The 21705-nt window shown below is 37.9% G+C and overlaps 2 protein-coding genes across 2 annotated transcripts in view; both read right to left on the bottom strand.

Moving 5' to 3' along the window:
- LOC310925628 (arf-GAP with coiled-coil, ANK repeat and PH domain-containing protein 2-like) overlaps positions 1–18296 on the bottom strand; it is a 42960-nt gene extending 24664 nt beyond the window's left edge. Inside the window, exons 1-6 of the mRNA XM_083887615.1 lie at positions 17939–18296; positions 6268–6325; positions 4502–4621; positions 3682–3735; positions 2185–2243; positions 1259–1442 (exon numbers count right to left, since the gene is read on the bottom strand). Of these exons, the coding sequence (XP_083743741.1) occupies positions 1259–1442; positions 2185–2243; positions 3682–3735; positions 4502–4621; positions 6268–6325; positions 17939–17991 (528 nt within the window). The 5' untranslated portion in view covers positions 17992–18296. The remainder of the gene's footprint in view (positions 1–1258; positions 1443–2184; positions 2244–3681; positions 3736–4501; positions 4622–6267; positions 6326–17938) is intronic.
- Positions 18244–21705, bottom strand: part of ppp1r2 (protein phosphatase 1, regulatory (inhibitor) subunit 2) — a gene marked incomplete at its 3' end in the record, with an annotated part of 12844 nt that continues 9382 nt past the window's right edge. Inside the window, exon 6 of the mRNA XM_083887814.1 lies at positions 18244–18317. Coding sequence (XP_083743940.1) covers positions 18244–18317 — 74 coding nt within the window. The remainder of the gene's footprint in view (positions 18318–21705) is intronic.

The raw sequence follows: 21705 nt of genomic DNA, 5'->3' as shown, positions 1-21705 counted from the left end.
AGCTGCTGGGCCTATAGATTTCCAATAAGCACACGAACAGGCAAGATAAAAAACTAATTTCTCGCAGCCATGCTTCATTTTATGAGCCACTGATTATGTAGCAGGCCACTGGAGAAGACTGACAAACCTATTTTGGATTGTGCTTTTGGGTTCCTTTTCACAATCTAATTTTGGACTGAACTGCGGCCATGAAGCATTGTCTGTTCTTTGAAGGGAGATTCAATAACAGGGCTGACACCGTCCTTACGAGACTAGACGGCCCATATTCATCAGGCCTACCGTGGGCAAGAGGAAAGACTAACTAAGCTGCTGACATATTAAGTGATATACAGTATAAGCACTTCTAAGGTCATTAAATAGGTTTGAAGAGATTGAAAAAGAGTATAGAGTAAGGAAGCCTATATTTATGCTTTATTTAAATAAAACAGACATATGTAATAATAGATGTCATTCAACATATTCTTCCCTAAAAATGTGAACGGTAATATCTAAGAGGAACACGACTGCTTCATCCATGTTCTGCTGAGCTGCTAAGTTCACTCAGATGTGTTAAAGTGAAACATTGCATGGATAAAAATGGACATTTCACGTTGGACGAAACAATCAAATGCAGCTGTGGTTCACTCTAGTCTGTGCCACATCAGCATTTTTAATCCTGACTCAGGAGGTTCAGGTCCATATTGAAATGTTGGCTATGGTGAGTAGCTCAGCTTTTTTCTTTTTTTAAAAGCTTCCATGTTAAAAGCTGCATGTCAGCAATCTAAAATATTTTTGTATTACACCAACTCACAACATGTTAGTGGAGAGAAAGACACTCCTTGTTTTGTTTCATTGTCTGCAAAATGTTAACTGAGACTTGACATTATAAGAATTCCAGTATGCGCTCAGTTATTCTGATTATGTGCCATAACCTGACACCCACAATTTTAGTGTAAGAACGTCATTGTACCTGAATAGTGGGAGATAAAATTATCTTGCTAATATTAGACAAGCTGGTTAAGCTCAAAAACAAACCTCTTCCAATATCGTTAGCTCAAACACATAAGCTCAAAACCATTCAGTCTTTGATAGGAATCAGTGACTTTTTCACAAGTTCAGAAATAAATAAAAGTTTGTAACCACATTATTTCATTGATGGTAAGAATTTTCTCTAAAGTGAACGAACCCCCTGAAACCTAAATTACAAATGTACCTGTGGGAGTTTTCTTGGTAGCAAACAACTTGTACAACACTGTATACATATATATTTTTGGCCAACCTGTAAGACGTAGTCGAGGACGATGTGTCGGAAGCACTTGCGTGTGGCGGTGAGGATGTTGGTGGCCTCCTCCACTTCATGTTGCTTGTTGCGAGGTGCTTGAGCGTTCTTTATCAGTGCAGTCTCCTTCTCCTCACTCACTTTATCGAATTGCTTCTTTGCTTCTTTGAACTTGCGTAGGTCACTAGTAAAAAGGAAGGTAGAAGGAGGAGGAAAAAAGCAGTGTATTGGTAATACACAATGGTATTCAAAAAGTATAAATGGGTAATCAACATTTTTGTGGAGACCAAAATATAAGACAAAAATAAAATTGATGATCCTTAAATATTAGAGTTTTTGTTTGTTTCTTTCAGCACTAGTTATGTTAAGCCTGTTGACAAAGTTTTGAAAAATACTGCAAAAATATATATATATATAGTGGTACAAAGAATCTTCAACTATTTTGCTCCACATTCATTTTTTGTCTTTTGCTTCAGTGTCATTATGTCACATCTGAATGCTACAAGGCAGTGAATAATTCACTCTTTGCTTTGCAGACTCTTTGCTGTGTCAAGATTAAAACTGCTAATCCTTATAATGAAGTAGACCATAAGCTGCACTGTTTACTGCACATAAGCAGTCCAGAATTCAGTGTTGTATTAGCAAATGAAACAAGTTCACAGTACATGTGAAACTAACTTTACACAGTCATGTTTTTTTCATACTCACTAATTTAATATTTTATTGGTGTTTTGTGGTATAATCACATGCTAAGAGCAGGTCCAGTATTCTTTGTGATGAACTGATTTACAATCGCTGTTAATGTTAATGTGCCATGTTCTCATAGCTGACAAAGAAAAGTGCATTTAGGTCATTCTTTAAAATTCTCTGTGTGCTCTGAGAATAAATAAGCTTTGTTCGTCATAGTTAATCCAGTTAATACTCACTCTTTGATAAATGTTTGGAGTTGGGTCTTGATTGATCGCTGGGCCTGATCAAATAATATCTGTGAAGAAAGAAAAAGACTCATCTCTGTTTTTTGGGGAGAAAAAAAGCTTATATATATATAATTATTTGTACCACAAGCAAAAAGCTGATAAACATATTCACCTTACAGACGACACAATTTTTAACTAGTCAGCATTCGGCAACTGTGCTTAAGAGATATCGTGTTAACATCACAGGGTGCAATTTAGCAGGTAATTATACAAACCAGCTGACTTTGTAAACTCCCCTCATAAAGACATAAACACGCGAAATGACGAGATTCGTTCACTCTGGGATGTGAGTCATACCCTCATTAACCTCCATGCCTCCTTAAAAACAGGCTCCCACGCAAACAGCTTTCCTCTTCCTCACTTTTCTCTCAAAAAGGGCTTCAATGGGATTTAATGGCCAGATAAGACAATATAACTAGTGTGGCTAGGAGTGAAAAACAGATTGAGAACTGTGTTTGGGTGAATCATGTGCTGGTAGATCGCTGAGTGGTAAAAACCAATACGACAATCAGCTGACATGACCACATCTCCGTCATTGAGTCACAGGCACAGGCACTGCTGCAGGCTTTATAGGTCAAAGAAACTAATTGCTGAAGACATGAAGAGATGACATTAAAGGAGAGACTTTCAAAGTGAAACATGAGCCCTGTCTCTCTTTTCTCTGCTTTAGTATGTCTTAATGGGGTAGCTTATAGAGGAAATTCTCCATTTTTAAATGTCACTCTGATGCTGATCAGATATCTAGATAGACAACTGAGGAGACCAACAAGATATTTCAGGGAAAGAGCTGTCATATAATCAGACCTGACCTTCTGGAGAAAATTAGTGACCCAAAAAGACAAAAAACCCACATAAATTTATTAAATTAATTGAAAAAAAATTGTTGTAATCTTATGAATTGTATGAAACCAGGTGGGCAGTTTTTTGTTTTGTACATCAGCTGCCTAATTGATAATAACCATGTCATAAAAGGTTTACTGTGACCCTGTTTGCTTCAGTGAGGTATGATTTATTTCAACAGATAAACACTCTGATTCATGGAGGACTATGAATAGATTTTATGAGACTTGAAACTTCTCTTGCTGCTCCACCATTGCTTTAGCAAGCCTAAAGAACAATTTTTTCCCCTTGCGTGACAAAATATCCCAAAGCTATGTTGACAAATCATGGTTAAAGAAAAAAAACTGCATTTTTTTCCCTTGCATCTGACCCAAATGTCTTTCTTTTAACCGCTTTTTATGGAGGGCAGTGTTTGCTATGCAGGCAAACACGTTTTCAATAACACTCTGCTTCACAATTGTAAAGTAATATGAAATCTCATCCGTCTCCTTTCCTTAACTCTGAGAGTTACAGAGCAGATCAGCTGAGCTTTGTCGTCACACAGCTGTCAAGATGAAAAGAAAATGTGGATAGTACATCCAATCTCACATGGCAGTGATAGCATACCGTGTGATAGTTGATCATCTCCTGCAGGCTCTCAGCAAACTTTGTGAGACTGGACTGTGAAGAGAAAAGTACAGCAGCCATGAAGGCAACGACAGACCGTCACCGTAAGAACACATACAAATTAAGAGGGAGAAAAAGTTGGCTGTGCAAATGATATAGTGAGGGAAATGCAAATTTCAGCCAAATGCTAAATCTCAGACATGCCCGCACTGACACACACACTCTTCCATCAGATAGATATGGCTATATTGAAACCACGTTTATTTTTTTTGGGAGACACAATAGTACTTGGGAAGGAATTCTTTTGGTTAAGTTACTCTCAATATATATATATATATATATGCAGTGGCTGCAGTTCAAACCTAAGGGAGAGACCGTGGACAAAGACAGACAGGAAGCTCTTGCCTTGCCATGAAAAAATTCATGTGAGAAAACAAAACAAAACATCAGAGCTCTCCAAGATTAAATTGACAATGCATGTTTTTAGCAAGCCTGATTGTTTAAAAAAAAAAAAAAATGTAATTTGATATTTGAAATCACTTTACTCATGAGAGCAAACAAAGAACTGCATGTAAACAAAGAGGAAGTATAACACATGCTTCTTCATATCTGGGAACTAAGCCAGGTGTTAAAATACACAGATTCAAATTCTGTTTCTATTATTTCATTATATTAATTATTTCAACATTTAAAAATAAATAAATAAATAAATACCAGTCCCCATAAGAACAAAACTTATCAAAGTAATAAAAGTAACAAAAGTATTAACAACGATTATAATCTATGTTTGAGATCAAGACACGTCGTCTTTCCCAATTACCTCGATGACCTCATCTCTGGTGGACTGCTGGGCAAGCTCCCGGATCCCACTGACAAACTGCCTGTTGGCTGCATTGTAGGCTTTCCCTGCATCAATCATCCCGATACACAACTTCACCAACTAGAGAGAAAAAGACAAAGAAGAAAAGGCTTATGGAAGAACAAAAAAAGAGAGATATGCTGGAATCCAGTAATGATGAGAAACGGAGAAAAGATGATAATACTTGAGTGAAGAGACAACAATTATTTTAACAATAAAAACACTGCTACAAGGACACAGAGAAGTTGCAGTTGGCTTTTCTGAAGCCAGTTTCTTGGTAATTAACAACAGGCACTTAGTGCAAAGATAATTCCAGGTTGCGTAAACTCCATCCAATCCCACATCGGAGATGACACGGCCTCAATGTGCCTCAATTATTCAGTTTTAATGCTTTCTTTGTTACATGGAGCAAAGAAACCAGAAAAGATCCACATTTAAGAAGCTGAGAAATCAGAAAGCTTGTTTTAAGTAAAAAAAACACACAAAAAAAACACTGACGAACTGATAAATCAATTACTGAAATAGTTGACGATTCATTTAGTAATCGCTTAATCGAATAATAGTGGCAGAACTAATTCCAAGTGCTTCCCTTAATGCTTGTAGATTTGTTCATGATATATCTAACATAACATTGGTTATAATGGTGTTACTTCAAGAGCTCAACATTTTCTCAGGTGGTACTTGGTATAAAAAGTTTGAGATCCAATGGGATTTGAAAAATAGTTAATGTGTTTTGAGTATTGTCCCACACACAGAATCACAACCACTCACAATACACACACAAACACGCCCACTCTCCTGATCCTTCTTCTCTAGAGCACAAGAGGAAGTGAAGCCAGGACTGAGTCACAGACTCGGGGTAGGGAAGAGGGTGTGATCTGTTCGACTGTGTGTCCAGGAACAATGTACAGCGATCTTCTAAAGTCAAGGCCTCGACTTCAGCTGCTGAACATACTCCCAGTACTGTGTGGAATGAACACCACTATACATTACCACTCTATTGTGCGGTTAGTTTATTACTTTGGTCTAGTTAATTTGAGAACAATGAGTGAAATGAATTCTTGTGGGAATGTCATTTAAACCAGCAACAGGAAATAGCCCCAAAAAGCTAAGAAATACTGCCATTAAAAACAGGGATTCCTGTGTAAAAGCTGGGTTTGCTGAAAGAGTCAAGCATGGAAAAACATATGGAATGGGGCTCACATGCAGCAAATCACATTTCAGCAAACAATGACAAGAAGAGCAAACAAAAAAAATAGTAATAATCAGCTTTAGCGTACAATAAAATTCAACAAATACAATAAACAAAATGTCACATTTGATATAAAATAAATTCTGAGGCTTTCAGTGTCGATTAAATATGCGCAGGTAAATTAACTTCAATGTCTTGTTTATTTTTCACTAAACTAGTTTAAAAATAGACATGTGATCTTCTCAGCTTTCAGAGTTACTGGCAAGGCTCAAACACTGCACTGAGTGAGAGAAAAAAGTGTTAAAATGAGGTAACGGTGTAACTGATATTTCTTCATACACTTTCAAAACACATACACAACCCTATATTTCATAAAGTGCAAGCCAGATGCACAGTGTCCACATTAAAATGTGACTCGCAGGCAATCCTTTAAAAAGAAGTACATGTGTCCACTCACAGCATGGCCTCTGAAGAACCAGTTCACACAGTACAACAAATGAACAATTAGTCAATGTTTTTCATGGGTGGCACTCACTTTGTCGAGCTTGGATTCCAACTCGCACACATCCCCCTCCACTTCCTCTATAGTGGCTCTGTGGAAACAGAAAAGGGAATTATTGAAATACACTGTAGACTTGACCCAGTACCATCAACTGCAGTGACACTGAAATGTGTTTATATGCTATATTAAATCAGAGAGACACTGCAGGGGAAACAACATGTGCACAACAAACACTGTGTCAATATGGTTTAACATCTCGGCCACATTTGTACCAGCTTCACATTTACCATTTGTCCAGTGTCCAACATATATTGATTTTAAAGAACAAGCATGGAGTTAAATAATGTGCTCAGTCACTCCATAAATTCCTAATAAAACAGCAGCACATGTATCTGAAATGTGCGCCAACTAGCCACTTTCTTCAGTGTTCAACTGCTTGTTAATGCAAATACCTCACAGAGACTCTGTTCATTTGTTCATGTAGACATGCTTAAGATGACCTGCCAACCATCAGAATGGGGCAGAAAGTTGCTTTAAGTAGCTTTGGACGTGGCATAATTGTTGATTCCAGATGGGCTGTTCCGTCTTTCACAAACTGCTGAGCTAATGGGATTTTCACGCATATAACCATCTTTTGGGGTGATAGAGAATGGTCCAAAAAGGAGAAAATATCCAGTGAGGTGTAGCTCTCTGTACAAAAATGTCTTGTTGATGCCAATGGCCAGACTGGTGTGATACTATTGATAGTACCAAGAACACTTGCAGAGGAACACAAATAATTTCAGTAACGATGAGATACTGCAACAAAAGACCACACCAGTTACTACGTCTTCCACTTCATTATTAGTCCTGCGTACCTAATAAAGTGGCCACTCGGTGCAAGATGTTAATAAGCATCCTAGTAAGAGTTAAATGTCACAATTCAGCCTCATCAAATTTTCCCATATGCTACACTTATGTCCTCTGAGAACTATCAACTGTTAGAGGCAGCCAAACTGAGAGCTGCCATTTTGGGTAATGCCGCAGGACTGGAGTCAGGTCTGGCACTGTTCCCTTTAAAACCTGACAAAGCACAGCTTGGCTCTCCACAGGATCAAGTGCCACAAGCGTCAGGGGAAGAAGCTCAAAAACCTCATCACAGCACAGACTTGGTGAATTAATCTCCCTACCTAACTTTGTGACAAATGACGGCATTGTACATGTTACTCTGTCCTTATTTCAGTCTAGGAATAAGTGGATTCTCTTTTTTAAACAGCATGAACAGACAATGCAGCAAAAAAGGTAATCAATTAACACAAATGCTCCACTATATGTAGCGTTAAATAGAGGTATTTGTTTTTAGGAGGACAGAAAAACACTGATTTCAGGTTAACCACATAACACAAGGGTAGGCTGCCTGCTATATTCAACACATTTTACTGACCTCAGGAATGAGCAAATAAAATTTGAGCTGATGTTGCACTGTGTGAGCCGTCATCATGCTGCATTTGTGGAAACATGAATTTCAACACAGCAACAAGCACCATGTGAAGATAAATAGTAGGAGAACAATCTAGGCAGGGGGGAACAAAATAAGGGCTTTGCAGGACTTTGCAAATTAACCGATGATATGATAGCAAAGAAGAGAGCAAAGACTGATTTCATTAAATACTAATAAAATGGTATGCAGTATCACTATTACAGAATACAGATAAAGGAAAAAATAAACAAAGGAATATAATATCAGCTATACATGGTAGACTTCCAAAGAAAATGGAAGTATTATTACTTAAGTGTATACCTTGGAGAAAAGTAATTACAAGTCTCTATACAGCCACTCTGAAAATGGCTTAATAAATGGAGAAATCTTGAATGCAATTTATGTAGATATTGTGAGGAATAAGAGAAGTCGATTTTACATTTTATTGTGCAAAAGTGGCATTTTTTGGTATAAAGTTGAAAAAGGGATCTTGTTCAGGAAGGTAACCTTTTCACAATGAAACTACTATTTCAGTTTAACACCAATTTCGGTATCTCATGAGCTTACTCGTGTTTCAGAGAACAGGAGCTAATTCCTTAACCTTGAGTCTGCTTTTACAACATAGCTCATGTTTCACAGAATCGTGGATAATTAAGTTTACCTTAAGTTTACTGCCGTCACACTTAACCAGAGTAGCTCTTAGGCTTCCACCATCAGTCGTGATGAAAAACAAATCACTCTTTATCACCACAGACACAGAAACAAAACACTGCTATATTGGATAAACACAGAGAGAAGTCGTTCAGCATTCTGAACTCATTTAACTAACATTTGTTTATATAAAAAAATGACACTGCCACTTTCATAACAAGACTGAGCTGATTTGTTGTACGTTATGTCTCCAATATTTCAAAAACAACTTGCTTAAGTGAACTGCTTGGAAGGCAGAAACAGAGTCAAAAGCAATCAGGCCTGGTCAAAATCTAAAGAGCATGTTATAAGCACTGTTTGTCAGTTGCTACAGGCAAAGTCCATTTATTTAATGACTGTTCTGCAGAAAGTCTCTAATGGCTGACTTCAGAAGACTGTTATTGTTTTTACTTTATTTAAAGACTGGGTATTTTAGCTGTTACATATGCAGTGAGTACAAAAGCAGTGAGTAAAAACCAGTATCATTGGCTCAGCAGCATTATTATTCTGTTTTTCTTTTCATACACCCCTATTGTCCTTGATTAAATCACCTGATCCGAACCTGCTGCTTCAGTGTAGCTGCTTGGGGGCAAACAGCAAAACACCTGCTGTATTGGAAGCCCTCATGTGTGAATATGGTAATAAAAACAGTGTGACTGGGTTAAGATCAGTCATTTTATACTGCAAAACTAATGGCATACAAAAATGAGGCTGGAATATCCATACGAACAATGGTCAATTGCCATGTGTAAACTTGTGAAAGTGCTGACAGAAGATAAGAAAAGGAGGGGCCCACACAAAATGAAAACATGGGCCGTTGCCTCACAGCTCTGACCTTGGAACATGTCCAACCTGTCCAAGTTTAGATAATAAGGAAGAAAGGAAGCGAGTACAAGAGAATCATACTTTTCACACACACATACTGTGCATACACATTTTTAAAAAAGTGTTCCAAATGATAGAAGGCAAAGAGAAGGAAGAAAAACACTTGCAGTACTCAACACAACATTTCCACTGATCCAGTTACACTGCTGCACTCTTTCCATACTAGCAGCTACATACAAAGGGTTAGGTTTTATGCATGGTTCCCATTAGGATCCAAGGATACTGGGAAGGTTACAATGGTAGAATTCATAATTCAAATATTCTTTGAAATACATTTGACAAATGTAAAGGCTTAAATGGAAGTTGTCAGAATATTAATCAGGTGGTATTTGAGAGAATAGAGATGAGAACATTAATTGGATGAAAGCAGATCCCTTCAGTCGCTCTTGTGGAAATTAAAAGCTTAAGCTAGAGTACTTTGAGGACAAACTCTACCCCACCTAGTAACCTAAGACCACAGCCATGGCAAAGTCACATGAAGGCTGTTCATGCGTATGTGGTTTTATTTTACCTACAAAATGTGGCCCATTTGCTGGTTTAACGAGCAATAAGTCTGTTGTATTTATGACAGTGAAATGAACAAGGGTGCTCTTGGTTTGGTATTTACACTACAAGGTTCTTCAGTTATAAGATATCACATGGTTTACTCAAAGCTTGAGATAAAGTTCTTGCAACATAATAATGAAGAGGGTAAACTGTGGAGCAGAAGTTTGTTTTCAGTTTACAGGTAGATGTAAGAGGGGGACAAAACAATGGCTTCTGTTGCACTGATTTGATCAAAAGGACACTGCACCTGCATAAACTGTAATGGTACAGTAATGGGTGCAACATAATTGGTTTAACTTCACTTCAAGTTGAGTATTAAGTCACTGAAATATTTCGGATTAAAGGGAATCGAGAGTGTACTGGTGATAATGCTGCTCTGAAGTGAAAGGTCTATACATTCAGCCATATTTCCAAAACTTCAAGAAACCCAGAAAAACTGAGATCACATCCACAAAGTGCTGATAAAATCTTATCACAGTAGCAATGCATTATGGTCACAACAACATTGCATCTCTGAAGAGCCCACATGGTGGTATAACACAGACTAGATGATAAGAACATAGCCCAGATTCTTCAGGTACATTTTTTCTCTGATTAAACATCCGATATGAAGCAGCCGCCGCCAAGCAACAGACAAACAAGTGGCTTTATACTGTAAGGAGGAGGTGTAATCAGTGATGACGACGACGCTTAATTGTCAGACAAGTTTGAAAATGCTCTAATTCAAAATACAAAATATATTTACATTTAGATATATATTACAATCAAAATGACAGTCCATTAAGGCTATATCACATTTGTGACACTCTTACTATTTTTAGGTGTTTTGTAACAGTATTATAACTGCATTTTGTTTTGAAACATGAAATTAAGTCCTGAATAGTGACAGCTGTAGTGATAAATCCCACAGTTTTTCCCACTCAGTTTGACATGTCTGTAGACAATACAAGTAATCAATAATTTGTTGGATACCAAAACTAAAAATCTAAATTTAGCCATTGTTTAAATGAGATTTTATATTTGCACCAAAAATACTGACCTTACTACACTGATCTACAAATAAATTTGATAATACTGCACCAGAAGAAACTGATTATCTGAACGATCACATTTTTTTGCGGGTCTAATCTGATATACACATTATTTAATGTCACTTTTGTGGTTCAGTCTATTCAAGCTCCTGACAAAAGGAAGTCAAAGAAAAGGGAATTTAAGTGAATAGCTACATTTTCATTCACTACATAGTTTTATTTTGTTACATAGCCCAGCTCGTAAGAGCAAATCCCACTGTGTGATAGCGCGTGATTACTAGCCTTTTTACGACATTCAACAATATCAATTAGAGAACTGTGATGTTTTGGTTTTAGTGCCATTCCAGTGTGAGGGTGAATGTATAGTGCTAAATAAAGCCCATGAAGTAGTAGAAGAAGAAAATGTTCATCAACACTTATTTCAGCATCACTAATGAAATGTTTGGGTCCTAGTTCACTTAAAGAGATGACTAAGACAACACAAAATGATCCTGATCCACAACATAAGACAGATGGAGGAGGATTACAACACTGCACATCCAGAACACAAGCCACCTGCTTCTATAATAATAGTCTGGTAAATAAAGAATGATTACACCACACAACAGGGTTCATCATGTCTCATTACCATGTCTCTTCAATTATTTATCACTCCACCTTATTCATGCTTTTATACCTGTGAGCTAAAAATCTGTCACCAGCTGAGCAACACCTGCTCAACTCACCTCAGCACTTTGACATCTATTGATTTGGTGAATTTTAATACACTTACAACCAGCACAAAATGGAGAAAAGGAGATGCACAATGTTTCACAAAATGCAGTACTACATTTATACAGCCGTCTTTTTCTTACAAGGTACTTTTTTACTAAATCATTCTTCATTTGAATTGAGATTAGACTTTTAATACATGAACAAAAAGGTATATATGATTCAGTGTAGTAAAAGACTATAGAGAGAAGCAGGTGTTTCGCCACACTCAACAGCACAGGTGACCTCCAGGAAAGAGGGCTACAGGTGCTAACGCTGCTAATATTAGCTGCATTATACAAGCATAGTATTTTTGCTGTCCCATAAACACACCCACATCCCACCACTCCCATAACGAATAATGATGCATTTACTGGAAACTGGATATCAGTCGGCCAATAAAGTTTAATCTAAAGCTATGCTTTTATTGGCTTGTTGGGTAGAGAAGGCACTACACTGTGTTGCCAGGTAACTTAAGTTGTTGTAGTTACTTCGAGTAAACAGTCACATAAAATTGTGTTATTTTCAAAGTGGGTGATCAAAATCCATCCAGCTCCAACCACCACCACCACCATTTTCTGTTCCAGTTGCCCCCCACCTGTTAGTCAGCGCCATGGCTATGGAGTAATATCTTCTTTAAAAATGGAGACAGCCAATTCTTTCTTTGTGATTCACTGACCATGATCCAAGACAAAGAGTAAATGACCTCTCTGGCTCTGTGTGGTTCTTGGCCTGCTGCCAACAGGCTGTGTGCACTCTGCATGCAGGAATGAAGTCGTCAAGCACTTTTGTAATTTACGCTGGAAATACAAAGGAGTCTTCAGGGGCGTGTGGCACAAACAACTCTGTCCTTCAAAGACATACGCTCACAGTCAAAGACCACCTGCTCTTCACTGATTTGTACTTTGCTTTTATAAGGCTTTCTACATTCTGAAGTTTTGTTTGACTGCAAATCTGTTTCAGATGAACACTTTATGATCTGATACCTATAGGCTTCACTCGGCAGCGTTGAGTTATGGACTTGTTTGGACAAAACAAAGCTAAATGAAGACATTGCCTTGGATTTTATCAAATTAAAATGAGCACAACTTTGTGACATTTAAGACATTTTAGAGTCCATTATTTTTGACTGTATTGTGCGACTCGAAGCTCCAAACTTGGCCAAAAGCGGGCTCACTTCAAAAATGACTATAACTAATCCAATTTAGTTCCATCAGGCAGAATTTCTTTGATGTTTTCTAAATACAGCTTCTCTATAGTATCAAGCAAAGTTTTGTCACTTTTCTCTCCCCGTTCAGTTCTTTTGTTGTCAAAAGTGTTTTAAATAATTTGGAAGATTATGGTACCGCGTTGTTTATAATCTCCAGTCTAATGCCTGCTGTAATATCTGCCCATTGGGAACTATTATTAGGTATATTCCACTGTGCTGAAATGACAGTGGTGGTCAGAGCAAACAACTGAATGTGTTACTGTGGATGGAAATCCAAAGAATAGCGTGAGCTTCAGTGCCGTGACGTAGTTCCTGTAATTGTTAGAGAGTGGAGCAGTGGTGATTGGGGGGGGGGGGGGGGGGGGTCCTGCAGTGGATTAACCCACCATTACACACACACACTACAACAACATCAACTTGATGAGGTCATTACTTAAAGATAGAGACTTACAACAGTTTTGGGAAATTCTGCCTGGTGTTGTAATGAATTAATAATAGGGTCAATTACACATCAAGTGTACATCCTCAGCATGCCTACGTCAGACACACAAACTGCTACGGAAACACATACTGAGCAGAAGCTGCGAGTCAAAGCAACGCCTTATTCAGTGTCTGAACTGATAGGTATTTTGTACGTCAGCAAAATATTATACCTTATCAAAATTTCCAACAAAAAAACTGAAACTTTGACAGCTATAACCTAGGGTTATACTAATATACTTATACTAATTGCAATGCAGATCTAATCTAAACTACCAAATATTTTCTCAATCAAATCATGAATCATTATGCTCCACATTCACAAAGTGGCAAACAATGACCCACAAATTCAAGAGGTGTACAATCAAAAGTTCAACTTTAAAAGAAATTGTATTTGTAGCTGCCACAGCTCTGAAAAGTGTACTTGTTGTACCACATGCATCATCTCCTGCAGCATCATTCCATGTGTATGTCTGCAAATTAACATTAGCTGTTCATTTAATTAATCCATAATGGACTGTAGCTTAATTAAATCAAACTGCAACAACCCCAGCATGCTAACAAGCCTGCAGCAGGACTCCCTGAGGAAACTCATCAGGGTGCAGGAACACTCGTCATCAGGGCCCTGGGCTCTGAGAATTAGCAAAGACCATCAGTGATCTGCTGGCTACAGCTGCTGCCAGTGACTCAGGGGAAATTGCAGCCGGGGCTCTTTGACCAATGACCTCATATTGTGCTGTGCTAAACTCACAGTCACAAAAACCAATCAGGAGGGAGCAATACTGTTATGATAATTAAGGTGAGAATCAGAAGAAAAAACATGTACTATTCTTTTGTGATGTTTTACCATTTCAACTCTGATGTTTTCCATATACAGTATATGTATACATATATGAAAATAATTGTTTGTATATGATGGCCATTCAACATTGTGTGGTGATTTCTCCAGTTGCAAGAAGTTGCATTTAGACTGCAGAATCACTAGTAATGACATGTCAAATTTGTATTTAAGTTCATATTTTTGTGCCTGCTTGTATTGATTGAAAAAGTAGCCATGTGCATTGAGGATACTCGAGATGGCTCGATTTTCTTTTTTTTTATGTCTATCTAGCTATACAGTCATTTTAAATTACTATGCTAACTCCACTGATGCATTCACCACCTAGCCATAATTTCAAAAACATAATGCTTCAACTTGAAACAAATATGCTTCTCTATAAAATACAAATGGTTTTATGCACGTTTTACAGTCTGTGCTAAATAAAGTAAAAATGTGGTATTTGTTTGTTTGTTTACATGGTATCGGCTTTCTATTTTTTCTTATTCTGAAATCTGATCTTGTGATTTTGGCAAGTATCGAAGTACACACTACGCTACATTGTGATGCATATTGGAATCAAGCCGAATCCTTGACATGAAAACAGTAATCAAATGGAATGGTGTGAGACCGAAGATGCACAGCCCCCAGCAGAAATGACTGTCCTTAAATAACCAATTAAGTAGCTTGCTTATATAATATTTAAATATACTGCAGATTAGCCTCCTTCAGCAACATGCAGATTAGACATGCAATATATGAATCAACATTTGTGCTTACACACATGTGGGAAAAGAGAAGCCACAGATCACAGAAGGGAATTTTCAACTCTCATAGTTGAAGGGGAGCCAGGAAAAGCTCTCGAGGCTGAGTCTAATGTCTACTCTCCAGTGGAAAACTAGGCTACGAGAGTGTACTGCCAAAAATACATGATTTTTGCACTATTGCATCTCTCCTCCAGGCTGATAGCATGGTTTATGACCAAAGACAGCTTCCCAACTGAGGATGAGAGCAAAAAAAATTGCGGGGTGTGCCAAATCACCACTTGAAACAACCCTCTCTACATTTGGGGGATCCAGAATCTCTGGCACGGAGTTAAAAGTAAACACCAAAATGGAAACAGATGTTGAATGAGAGCTGCTCTACACTAGTGTATATTCCATGTTTTCAGCTATTCTCTCTTTCTCTCCTCCTGCCCTCTTCTCTGGTTAAACATAACGAGTGGGGGTTGAAAAAAAATGACAGAAAAACGATGGCGGTCACAAAGTGGAAAACTGTGTTGTGAAAACCCCAGATCAGTCCCAGCCCAACCGGATGAACTCAGTGTAGACTTAAACATCAGGAAACATTGACAGATGGGGGCAAAGGTAAAAAAAAAATGGAGATAGAGATGAGGCCATGTCATCAGGTGTGACACACTACAGAGGAACATGGGAGGAGGCTTCACTTCAGATTGAAGAGATTAAACATGTGTGTTTAAAATGTTGATATGGGGTCAAAAGTCCAATTTGTTATATTAAAACTAAAGGGACAGAGATAAACACTGACAAAACTCACACTAAACAGTCCTGTGACTGCTTTTCAAATGGCATCTTTTGAACATTTGATAATAAAAACTACTTTTAAATGACTTATGTCTTTAAAGATACAATCTGTTTTGGGGGCTATTTAGTGGATGGATGTCCCCCACATTGATAAATTGCTCCATCATTTTAGCTTTAAGTTATTTACAATATTCTGAGGAATATATTTTAATTTGTTCAAGCTACAGAACATAAATCCATTGATTAGTTTCATGAGGTAAAGTTACGCCGAAGTTGTGCAAGCTTCACAGAGTTAACAATTTAGAATAATAAAAGGTACAACCTCTCCCCCAAAACTGGTACAGCACAATTACGACAGAATTTGAAATCCAGCACTGTTATTTTTTAAAGATGTGGTCTAATTAGGCAAATCAGCCAACAACGCTGGTGTCTGGAGGTTTCCTGAATTCAATTAAGTTTTCAATAAGGCTTTGAAGCTGGCCATTATTGGTTATTGATGATAAGGGATCAATCTGATTCGACTTTCAACAGGGAACAAGCATCATTTGAAGTGAATTTTATTGAAGGATTTTGGATAAAGGTTTCAGTTTCAGACAAACAATGTCTGTTCACCACAACTTCTGTCTGCGGTTCAGCTGAAGTTCTTTCCCCAAAAAACTCTAGCAGCAGGCAACACAGACAACTGTGAACTTCCCTCTGTGACTCAGCACTGTCTGCTATCCATATTTAATCGATGAAGTGATGACGGTCATGATGTAAGGGACAAAAGATAAACACATCATAGAGTAGGGCATGTTCATTATTGAACTACAGCAATCACTCTGCAATTACTTTGATAAATATAAATATTTTAAGTTTTTTTAATTTCTAAGAAAACTTAGAAATTATTCTCACTCAGCAACAATTATTTAACATGCTTGTAACAACAAGTTAACTGATCAGGTATTTAAGAAATTATTTTTTAAATAAACGCCAAATTAGACACAAGTGCAGATACATTTACTAATTTAATGACAAAAAAGATGACGGCTGACATCCTGACAATGCAGCTGTTCAGATAACACACATGGGTGTTTATCACTAGAGTGTTGAACCAGCCAACTTCAAGTCACAGCTGACTGGGATGTTTCCCCTTTATTCCCACCACTGAATATGATCCCAGAGGAAATGTGTGGATTAAACAAAAAAAAAAAGAAACTCCATTCTTCTGCTAACAACTTTCTAACATCTGTTCCTCATTTTTAGCAAGAGAGGATGTCACAGGAACAGCAGAGGGTGTGGGGGCTGAGAGAGGAAGGCGGGAGGCGCTTTCTCAAACCTCTAAAATAGAGGAAGTTTAGAGCAAACATCCCATTTTACTCAACTTTTAAGAGTTGGTGAGGGGGGGGAGAGAGTGATGTCAGAAGTGATACTGCTATTGAAAATGTCACATGAGCAGACAATGCCTGACCAAACTGCTGAGGAGCTCATTTACCCTTTGCAATGGATAGCAGCTTAAAAACCACTTAATATAAACGAGAGAAAGCACTCGGAGAGCACAAACTTCTGACAGGGTCACTCAGTTTCCCACATGACCACCAAAGTGTAATAATTTCTTCCTTTAGCCCAAAACAAATGATTTTTTAATCAATCCTTTATTTTTTTGAGTTATACTACTCACATCAGACAAACAAATGTGGCCAAAAACATAACCTTCTTGGGGGAGGTGCCGACAAAAACAATAGTAAACACCCAAACCCTCGGAATGATGTGAGCCGGTCAGAGTTCAGAGAAAATACACCCTTACGTGGTGAACAAAAGATAAAGAAGAATTATATTGGTATCGGTTATCGGCCCAAGCACTATCAGCATATCGGATATCAGCAAAAAGTCCAATATCGTGCATCCCTAATAGCCACTGGATTAGAGCGATTATATCAGAGATATTAGACATGTTAAAGCACTGGCAGCAAGTTATTGCCACATACTGTAATAAATCTCCACATCCCTGTTTACATAGAATTATGTGCTTGTTTCCATGATTCACAGTCAGGAGGTGGCACAGCATGATAGTGACCATATGTCCTGACTCACCACACACACATCAGTGAGTTGTGTTGGGTTTCCCTGCCTCCTCGACTTGGCCCCATGACTTTTCTTTCTTTACAGACAAAAATAGAATAGTAGCAGGCTAGCTGGATCTTGCAAATTAGCTTGGAGCCGCTAGCTGGGTACTTTCCCCTGTCAATATCTGTCAATATGAATTGATAACAAGTGTAAAGCAACAAAAATCCTCATTAACTTAACACTCACCTGAACCGCGGGGAGTCCTTCAAACACTCCTCGAAATCCACGGTTATCTTCATTTTGCCGCAGTCACTTGCTCTCCTCTCTAAGATTAAACACAATAATCCAGACTCAGTCTTTCTGGCTGATTAGCTTGTGTGCTAACGTTCCTCCAGCTGGCTCCACTCTGTCACTCACTGCTCTGATAGCCAGCTAGCCCCGGAGGCTAGGAGCTACACGGAGAACGTAGCGGCAATGCGACCATAAAACAACACGGTGATCAAAGTGCGACAGGCTTCGGGGAAGCGGGCAGACTGTTGGAGACGCAGTGGTCAGCGGTGGAGACAGGAGAGAGTCGCCCGGTAGCTGCTGAGGTCATAACAGCCAGTGGGAGAGGAACAGCGGACTGCACACACATACACACACACACAGATACACATATACACAGATCGTCTATTCCGGAAAAACGGATCACTACCACCCTGTGCTAATGTGACCGGCTTATGCCGTGTGTACCGTAGAAACGTGTTTCTGAAAAGGTTCGCAGTTTATTCATCACATTCATCACATCACTGTTTTAAATATGACACTTTTTTGTTTTTATTTCACAATTGCGTTATGTCGTCAAATGTTTGCATTAAAATGCTATTTTGACTGTTTTTATGGCTTTTTTATGGGGCTTTTTGACTACAGGATTAGTGCCACACGTGGATTTCTTTTTGGAAAACAACATTTAAAAAATTTAATACAAAAAAATACAGAATTGTGAGGAAACACAGTAGAAGTTCCGTGAATAAAAGCGGCACATAAAGTTTAAATACGAAACAAGGTGATGCCGAGGTTGACTGGCGATTACATTTTTATGTCGGATAATTCGGTAAGAGTGATCCATCTGTGCTTGCATGCACAATCTTTGAACGAGTTGACAGGAGCTTCCTGATCCAAAGGAATTAAGGTTGACGTAGGACAGACGCCCTACTTCTGCCCTTCATCGGCGGCTCTCACACAAACCGTCACTTCTCACAAGCGAAAAATTACCAATAAGTGTCCACACAAGACAAATGTGTTGTGAACGTTTTGTAGTTTTTCATCGAACAGTGAAAACAAACCGCAATCCTTGGTCGAATTACTTAGTGGTTGAATGAAACGCAAGATGCTGCGTTCACGTTCATCTGGGAAAAAAGTAACCCACTACACTTCACACGTAGGATAATCCCTGCAAGAACACGGACTCCAAACAGGGAGACACTTGTGTTGTGTTCCAGCGCCATCTCGTGGTAAGAGAAAGACACAGCCATAGAAAAAAAAAACACAAAACGTCCAACTACCACGAAAGCCAGGACAATATGCCATGTTCAGACTGTCAAAAAATAATCCAGATTATATATTTTTTAAAAGAACAGAAGCAAAACACATAAAATAAGATTTTTCAAACCACATTTGGACGTGGTTTAAATGTTATTCATATCAGATGTCTACGATCTGAACACTTTGACTTCCGGTTTATCCACAGATCAGATTATTTGTGCATACATATACGTACAACCATTGGTCTGCAACATCTAATATCAGGAGACATTTTTGTCTCCTCCCCACCCAAATATAATCAGTCTCGAGCGCAAACCCTATTTGACCCATAAAATTAAGAAGTATAAACCTGTAGGTAACACTTTAAGGAACACATATTCACCATTAACTAGGTGCCTACTAACCTATATAAGTAGCAAACTAGCCCTAGTAATTATTAAGCACATATTAACACCTTATTCCACATAAACTTATTCTACCTCTATTACGACATGAATTAAGATTTTTCCTAAATGTGTTAATACATGCTTAATATTTACTAATAAACTAGCCCTTTATTGGTATCTAATATCTAATAATACCTAAAGTTTGTTGCATTTGAATTGAAGAACTACAAAAAAAAGAAAACTGTTGACATTTTATAGTATGTGGCTCCAAGAGGTCTACAATAACAAAAAACATGACAAACTATTCATTTAAACAAAGTGACAAACAATGCATGTTTGTCACATAATCGAGTTTATCGCATTATCGAGTTTACTTAAAATTATCTCTTTCTTTAACATCACTTTTCCAGCTATGAGGGAAATCAAACAAATGTGCTCTTTCTCACAGAAGCTTCAATTAGACCCGTTTAATAACAGACAAAACTGAAGTCACCCAATCTGAACATGCAAACGGGAAGTACAAAAAAAAAAAAAAAAAAATCTTAACACATGGATGTAATATCCCTATGTTTAGGAGACACACAGTGCAATGATGGGGCTGTTTAACAGTCTATCATTCTTAGAAAACGACCAAAAAAAAACAACAAACAACAAACTGAGACATAACATGAGGGGAATACACCTGGACAGAAAAACATTAACACGGAGCATAGCCTGTTCACTTTACACACATGTACATAATTACATAAGAGGCACATTTTTGACAGGTAATAGCCACCTACAGTGAGGTGATCAGTCGGTTTCTGGACAAAGCCTGTCCTTTTGACATGAGAAGATACACCGATCATCATATTTTCTGTCCATTTACAAACTCAGTGATTAAAATAGAAAACATAGTGGTGTCAAAAACTGTCTTTCTACACACACATCCCTGCCTGATGTTAAATGTTTTGTCCGCTCGCTAGACTGAGTTCTTGTTGTTTTAAAGGTTTTTCTTTCATCTATCATGAAGGGGGAAAAATGCCACCTGTAAAAACTGCACATGAACATGTTTTAAGACAAGCCTCGTCATTGCTCTGATTGTATTTTCATGGTACAATACTCAACACTTCCACAGTGAGGAAACTAACGGGTTAGAATAAATAAATTGCAGCACGAGACAAACTCAAGAGTCCTGAAATAATTAGTTCATAGTTCTATGAGAGAGGATTGGGGTCAAATGTAAATAAAAATAAAAATAAAAACAACCTGACTCCTGAGATTTAAGTCAGCCTTTTTATTTTTTTGTTTCCAAAAAAAATCACATGTGGCTCTAATCCTCTTTCATATAGTGCAATGTTCAACTGTAAGTGAAATTCAGTCTGCAACAACTTTTATGCCAAATTTTGTTTGCACTCGAACTGTCTTTTTTCCCCCTCAATACTTCTATCAAAAAGTTTTTTTTGTCTTTTCTTAAATACTTTCTTCACACCTGAAGGATCCTCAAACATGACACAAATCTTTCAAAACACCTGCAGTAATCCTCAGTGGTTTAACTTCACCACATCCGTATCAGTAGCAACTCTTTCTTTCTCTTTGGGATTTTTGACAATCCCAGTCTGCATTTTGCACAAGACACTTTTCAGTAAATCTGACAATAAATTAAATTCCATGTCAAAGTAAGATGGGTGAGAAATGAGAAACATGAACGAGGTTATTGTATAGGTCCTGTAATACATTACGCACACAACCCTGAATAATGAAGCTCACATGATTAGAAGTCAAACACGAGAGATCGAAGCGAGAGCACAATGAGTGAGCGCTGCTTTCTTCTTTGTCATCTACCCTAGTGCCTGGTTCTTAAAGCTGGAACGTGTGGAAAAACACAATGTTTTCTACGGTAGCATGAACTAAAAGAAGACCAATGTCTCTAAAAGCAGATTACCAACATGTCCAGCTTTCACAAACATAATCTCATGAAGGAGGACGGGAAGAAAATGCAAAAAGAAAAAAATATAGATTAAGATTTTACTCCAACACAAAGTTTCAGTGTGATGTTCTTTCCTTCTGAAGAGATGGTTAATGTGTAGTTTGAGGCAAATGTAATACTTATATGTGGAT

Source organism: Microchirus variegatus (genome assembly GCF_963457635.1).
Source record: "Microchirus variegatus genome assembly, chromosome: 4".
Lineage (NCBI taxonomy): Eukaryota > Metazoa > Chordata > Actinopteri > Pleuronectiformes > Soleidae > Microchirus > Microchirus variegatus.
This window is presented reverse-complemented; position numbering and strand designations above follow the sequence as displayed.